Source organism: Mesitornis unicolor, unplaced genomic scaffold, assembly GCF_000695765.1.
Source record: "Mesitornis unicolor isolate BGI_N332 unplaced genomic scaffold, ASM69576v1 scaffold11077, whole genome shotgun sequence".
NCBI classification, from domain to species: Eukaryota; Metazoa; Chordata; class Aves; order Mesitornithiformes; family Mesitornithidae; genus Mesitornis; species Mesitornis unicolor.
This window is the reverse complement of record NW_010195765.1, coordinates 1-7,502: the sequence shown is the minus strand read 5'-3', so window position 1 is coordinate 7,502 and position 7,502 is coordinate 1. Positions and strand designations below refer to the sequence as shown.

Here is a 7,502-nt window from a genome sequence, read left to right as displayed (position 1 = left end):
GGGAAAGAGGAGAATCACAGTTTTTGTGATAAATGAAGGATAAAGAACTTAAATACAGAAAATTGTGCCTATACTGGTGTCATATAGTACTGCTGTTACGGTGCTATAGCTGTTTATGTTTGAGCCTCTAGAAAAATTCCAAAGACAGATCTAGAGTACTTTGCTTTTTTAAAAAAAATAACTATTCAGATAATCACCTGTATATTTTTCATATTTTAAGTATCTTTTCTTGAAGAGTACTAAGCATTAAGTTACAAGCTGTATGTATGGAAGACTTTATTTTCATAGCTTTTTGTGCCAAGTTATAAAGAATTACGGAATTTAAAAACTATTTTATTTTTAAATTAAATACTAAACAATGAGTACATAAAATGTAGCAGAGCAAAATGTCTTTAAGATGAGGAAAATAACAGATAACAGAAAGCTTTTGTTTGTTTGTTTCTAATTATAGGTAAAATTATAAAATCTGTTCCAGGAAAGCTGATGAAAGAGGTGAGTAAGTCTTCCAGGTTGCCACATTTTAACTTCAATAACTAATTTCATGTGCTTACTAACTTACAGGTTAGTCAAAATTTTGTTTGGAAACTCAGTATTTTGTTTTCCTTTCTATGATTGTGCAAGTGACGGGTCACTCATATCTTTATTTCAGAAAGGTCAGCATTTGGAGCCATTCATCATGAATTTTATCAACTCCTGCGAATCTCCCAAGCCTAAACCCAGTAGGCCTGAACTGACCATTTTGAGTCCCACTTCCGAAAACAACAAGAAGGTACAGTAAGTCACCTTCCTTCCCCACTGTGCAGGAGTGGGGAGAGTTGACCATGCTCTGAAAATGCAAAGAAGAAATGGGAAAAAAACCCCAACATAAATATCTTACCTATTCTGTGCTGTCTTTTCACACAAGAGAGTGAATAATCGTGCAGAGAGCTTTGTCGTCTTCTGCCTTATAAATATCTTGGTCTGAAGAACTTCTGTGGCTCGTGGGGTTTTGGTTTCTTTTTAATTTTCACTGGATTTAGAGATTTAGATTTTCACTGGATTTAGAGGCTACAGAGTGGAGAGCCTGGGAAGTACAGAGAGAAGAGGGAAAGCAAAGGTGTAAGATGGGAACTGTTTTATTGCCATAAGGGACACTGTTTCCGAGGTTAAGACATTTTTCTATTGCTGTCTGTTCAGAGGGGTATAAATGCATCAGCAGTTTTAAAAATCAGATGGAGAGATTTTGACTTGTGCTAGAAACTGTACATGCATAAATACTTCAAATGCTTTTTATAAAACAGCTGACAGCGTATTACAGCACAGTGTGAACAGTTGTTTTTTTCCTGTGATCTGTCAAGAACTACTCAAGTTTTAATACATTTGACATATTTAAATAAAATAGTTGAGCAACAAGCTTTGCACTCTGAGGCATTGCTATGAAGACAGGGCTCTTTCTGGAGCCTGCTTGAAAGACTTTATTAAAGGATCAAAATTAATTCTTTAAAGTGATCTTCAAAGCCATTTTGGGTTGTTAAAGATTTAAAAAATGTACGTAGCATTGCTCAGTTAAAATACAAACTCATCCTCTGAAGTGTCAGTATGTTATTCTTGTAAAAGAATATTAATACAGAAATCCAGCCTCTGAAATGAGGTTTTCCCAGCACTCTGCAGCTGTGCTGATCCCAGAAAAGCAAAGAGCTGGCTGCACTTTGGCTCTCATTTTGGAATACTGAAGTTTCTTTAAACAAAATGTAGATCTTTACTGCCTTCTGTTTTATAATGTCATTTGCAGAAATAGTATCTTGGGGTAAACCTCCTTATACCACTGAGATGCGGGTTTCTTTGCAGAGAGCAAAAAAAAAATGAGGCCAACTCCAGCTTTCTACTTCTCACTATCTATTGTGAAAGTGAGTTCAGTTTTTCTAAGCAGCTTTATTCTAGTTAGCTGTTTTATCAATAAGTAATCGGTTCAACATATATTTTATATTTTCTTTTTTCTTTCCCAAAATAAATATGTTTTGTTTTAGGGAGCCATTTGCTGTAAATGGATGGGAAGTTTCAGACTTCAGTGTGTCTCCTGCAGAGCTATGACTATAATTTAATTATGGGCACTCAAGAAGCTTTGCCTTTGGCGATGCCGCAAGGCAGTTCTGTGATCAGATACTCGGTGTGTGTTTGTGCTCAAATTACACTGCCAGTTTTGATCAGCAGAAACATGTATGCATAAGGAATCTGTGTGCTGACTGCCTTCTGAATAATTTCTTATCTATCAGTTTAGCCAGAGCACATACGCTTACTCATGTGGTAACTGTAATTATTGGAGATCTGATATCCCAGGTTGTGCTGTGTTCTGCTCTCTGCTGAGTCTTCCCATGCACACTGTGAAATTCATCCCCTTTGCTGATCTGTTGGGGTGTTTGTGTCATCTTTGGAGGACAGTTTTTTCTCTTTCTCAAGGTAGCCCACGCTTCGGAAAAGCTTTGTGCCAAGTGCCAGGACACTGTGCTATTTATATCTTCACTTGTTGGGTTTGATTTGTAAGCCATGCTGGTTTCATCTGCCAGACTGCTTTAGTTCAGATCAGTGGTGCGTTTTGGAAGCAAATCTGATCATCTCTGCTTATCGCACTTTCTGTCGTACTAGGAAGCTGCCCTAGAACTCGTTAACTGACTTTATTGCAAATGAAGCTAAGCTGGAAGATGCTATCTAGGGATGCAGTCACTAAGGGGTGTTCAGTCCAAAGGCCAGACCAGAGTCAGATGGAGGTAACACCCCTCTCTACTCCCCCAAATACATGTGGCATAGACTTCAGTTTTTCAGGTCTGCAGTTTCGCTTCTGTTGTGACGTCTTTGTGAAGATACGAGCACTGTGCAGTACCCTGGCATCCTTCCCCAGGAGAAGCCGGTGACGGAGGTGGATGCTAAATGTCTGTACCAGGATTGTGTGAGATACATGCAGTCAGTAACGAGATTGGGTAGGCAGCCCAAGACACAGAAGGCTGGCACTTTCTGAGAGCCCATCTGTGAGAAGAGTGTGTTATCTCATAGCAAGAAAGTCCTTCAGCACAATTTTTCGGGTACAATGCTAGAGTCAATTTCCAGCTGATGCTTTTATTGCCACAGCGTTCCCTTCTACCTTTTCTGACACAGATCTGTTTATTCCAGTATCAACTCATTGCAATCTGCTGAGAGTACAGTACTCATTCCCCAGCGCTTGCACTGCCAACTCTGTTGCCATGAGTAGGGTACACCCAGGCCACTCTTCATCAACGTAAGATGTTTCTGAATAAGAAATGCCTGAAAAATCTATCAGTGCAGGTCAAAGCTTGAGTTCAGTCAGAAATGTGCCTACTTCTCTGAAAGATTTTCTACATACTGCTTTGTACTGAATATTCCTGGTGCATGTGTACATTTGTACATTTTAAATATCAATGGAAACACTTCCAGTTACAAACGCATAATGAACGTGGGCAGTCAACCTTGGCACAGCCAGTAGCAATTGGATTTTATCCTGTATTGGATCCCCTAGATTGGAAGAGTTACCAACCTCCTTGGTTAGAACAAACAAGCGAACAAAAACCCCTGCTCGCCTCTCCTGAGGACACCAAGGGGATTTCTGGCTTTCCCTGCTGTGCTTCTCTTCTGAAGGGCTGTAAGCAGCTCAGTCATCTTCCGAACATGCTTTTATCAGACTTGCTAGAGTAGCTCAGCATTTCTCAGCTGATGCAGACTTTGCAAAATGTGCCTACAGAGGCATTGCTCTGCTGGCCTGGGCTGAGCTGCCAACAGCAACAAAACCTGCAACACCAATGGTGTAATGTTTGTTTCTGCACAGTCACTTGGTGGTTGCTTTTCAATGTGCTAACTGATGTGGTTCAGATACTGCATATGTTCTTTCTTCTTGCCTTTTTGGTGTAGTCATCTACTCTGCAAATGAGCAGGAACAACAGTGGGGAGGTGAATGCCTCTGGCTGTGGATATTGTTCATGATCATGGTATTGTTTCTATAAACTTCACACCTATGCTGGAATGTAGGCGTGTATATTTGCATAGGCACTCACTAACAACTGAGTCACTTTTTTTTTCTGTTAGGCACTTTATGTAAGCATTCATACTTATTTTGCTAGCTTTTCCCATCAAGGTACAATAGATAGTCTATTGTACAGGGGATTACTTTGGCCTTTTTCCTAATACAGGCCTTTCACTCACTTTGAGAGCTTGGCTTCCATTATTAACCAGTATCAGTCCATGGGATTTCCCCATTGAAAACCTTTTAACAGTGTTTCCTGGTTATAGTTACAGTTACTGTTTAATCTTAAAAAATAGGAATAATAACAACACTGAAGTTTGTCTTGCATGTCTTTTTTGAGTCTGATCATAACAGCATTATATCACATCTCAAATATTAACATGCGCAACAAAACCCTGTGCTTATCGGAACTGTGAATATAATCTTTACTTCTTTAATATAGCAATGTGCCCTCATGGCCAGGAAGGCCAATGGCATCCTGGGGTGTATTAGAAGGGAGTTGTTGTAGGTTGAGAGAGGTTCTCCTTCCCCTCTACTCTGCCCTGGTGAGACTGCATTTGAAATATTGTGTTCAGTTCTGGGCCCCTCAGTTCAAGAAGGACAGGGAATTGCTTGAAAGAGTCCAGCACAGAGCCACAAAGATGATGGAGGGAGTGGAGCATCTCCCTGATGAGGAGCAGCTGAGGGAGCTGGGTCTCTTTAGCTTGGAGAAGAGAAGACTGAGGGGTGACCTCATTCATGGTTATCAATTTGTAAAGGGCGAGTGTCAGGAGGAAGGAGCCAGGCTCTTCTCAGTGACAGCCAATGACAGGACAAGGAGCAACAGGTGCTAGCTGGAGCACAGGAGGTTCAACCTGAACATAAGGAAAAACTTTTTTACTGTGAAGGTGACAGAGCACTGACCAGGCTGCCCAGAGAGGTCCCTTCTCTGGAGACATTCAAAACCCACCTGGACGTGTTCCTGTGTGACCTGGTCTGGATGATCCTGCTCTGGCAGGGGGGTTGGACTGGATGATCTTTGAGGTCCCTTCCAACTCCTAAGATTCTGTGGTTTCTGTGATATATCCAGTTGTATGTTTTTCAGTTGGCTTTCCTCTGAGCCAGAATTCTGGGAAGTGCAAAACACCTAAGTAGAGCTGTAATGCCACGTTGGGTTATGGCTGCTGCATCCTTCAGATGTGCATTGCTGATGGCTGTAGAATACGCACTTGTATGGGAATAGTGATGAGCAAGAGTCTGAGCTTTCAAAGCTTGACAGTGATCAAGGAACCATTATGTTTAAGGTGCAAAACATTGTCCACTTGCAGAGGTACCTGCACCATTCAAAAGATAACTGCCTCTGGTTTGGGGTGGAAGCTGAAATAACTTTTGGAAGTCAAAAAGCTTTGCCCTAAGAATGCCTTCACATTTGAATTATATTTTTCTTATGGATCACCTACCAGACTGCTGGTAATGTCTTAGTTTGGCCTGTACACACTCCTCTGAACCTGTATCTGTGTTGCACAGTGGGCTGCTCTGAGTTGGCTCGGTGCGTATCGCCTCTTGTCAGGTCGCAGGGAGTATCTAAAAAAGAAATGAGGCTCTTGTTTAAGCTACAATAGTTCAACTAGGGTTTTCCCAGTGTCCTAGTTTCAGTACTGAGGAGGATATAGACTTCAGTTTATACAGGGTTTTTAAACAACATACCAGGGACGCTTTCATACAGTAGGCATAAATAATGATGTGTTCTTTTTAGGTTTGTTACATGCCTGGACAGCAGTCATCCAGCAGGGCATTACCCCTGTTTGCTCTGTCATGTAATCTGTGTGGTGACTTGGTGGTGCTTGGTTGGAGTGAACTTGGTGAAGATAACGCCAGCAGCTCAGCCCTGAACGAAAGAGGGGGCCTAGAGAAGGACAAGGCAGAACTTGCCAGATTTCCTGATGTAATTCAAAACCAAAGTCTTGCCAGATTTCCTGATGCAGTTTTCCCTAAGCATGAAGCGTGTTGTGTTTGGAGACTTGCATGATTCAGAACCTGTTGTGGTTTGGGTGTTTTATAGCCTTATTTATTTCAAGAACCTTTTCTCCAGAAAGTGAACCGCATATAAGCAAATTACTTCCTGCCCCGTGGGACTATTTTTAATCTCTGAGTGATACAGAAAAATTGTGTCAGTAGCAATCATCTCGGCCTAGGCAAGGCTGTTATTATAGTGCATTTGCTTCTAATTCTGGGGTCTTTCTTTAGGCACTTGGCATAAACTTTTGAACTTTCTTTTCATAATACAGAGTATTTTATAGAAATTCTTCTTTAGATTACCTGTTTGGGGGATAAGACAATTTAAAATAAACTGTTAGTGGTAATTGCTAGATACTGTCAAATGTGGAGAGCCTCAGGATTCAGAAAGCTTCTCCTTTCCAGCTGCTGGAGCCTGCAGACTTTGCAGGGGAATACTCCCTCGGTGGTATGGGGCTTCTTATGGGATTTCACAAGTATTTCTGGGGAAGAACCAAAGGCAAGGAAATGGAGGGATCATGGTGAAGGGAACATGGGAAAATAGAAGAATAAAGGAATAAAATGAGAAATGGGATAATTGGAAAGAAACCCAAACTTTGGTTGCTTACAAAGAGTTGTGAAATTTTTGCTATAAATAATCAAGGTTGCAGAGGGATTTCCCTACGTAAAAAGTTGGATATTTTGTCCAGAAACCATTGTATGTATTTAAAAATGGAAGATAACAGGGAATTTCAGGAACACTTGGATGTTATCGAGTTCCCCTGTGATTAAAGGCTGGCAAACTCTATGTTCTTTGTGCCCCTCATTGACAGAACGAGATGCACCAAAGGATCAAAGCCTGTGATAAACGTCTAGGTAAAAATAGGGCTCATGAATTCATGTCTTGGTGGCCCTGCTGATCTGTTCTGAATCAAAGTATTTTGGTTGCTGGGTATCTTGGCAACATGGGACACGATCGTTATTTCCCCTCATCCCCTTTGGAAAGTTGAGTTTTTTAAAACAGACCAAACCAAAAAACCCACAAACCAAAAAAAACCACAGCAAAACTGATTAATTCTTTGAAAGCTCTGGAAAAAGGCTGCTTCTAATTAAAAACCAACCCAAACTGATGGCTGTCCTTTTGCCTTTGGATGCGATGTTTTCAGTCTTATGTTTCTGTATTTTAGCTTTTCAATGATTTATTCAAGAATAATGCAAACCGGTCTGAGAACACAGAACGACGACAAAATCAGAACTACTTCATGGAGATGATGACTGTAGAAGGAGTCTATGACTACTTAATGTATGTTGGTAAGAAGTGATTTCTCTTGATTATTCCTGTACTTCATGCCAAATATGAAGTTTAGGTTCTTTGGTAAGAAATTGGTAAGAAATTTGCTAAAATTCTATTGTAGTAATTGTATCTAATTCAGCATTTGCAAGCTTAACAATATACAGCTTAGGAACGTGGTCATTCTGTAAAAGACTTTTTATGACGAAGTGACCTGCTTGGTGGATG

General features: G+C 40.6%; 1 protein-coding gene across 1 annotated transcript in view; it reads left to right on the top strand.

The window, feature by feature from the left end:
- SNX14 (sorting nexin 14) overlaps positions 1–7,294 on the top strand; it is a gene marked incomplete at both ends in the record, with an annotated part of 48,144 nt that extends 40,850 nt beyond the window's left edge. Inside the window, 3 exons of the mRNA XM_010188237.1 lie at positions 452–492; positions 650–769; positions 7,171–7,294. Coding sequence (XP_010186539.1) covers positions 452–492; positions 650–769; positions 7,171–7,294 — 285 coding nt within the window. The remainder of the gene's footprint in view (positions 1–451; positions 493–649; positions 770–7,170) is intronic.
- Between the last annotated feature and the right edge of the window lie 208 nt (positions 7,295–7,502).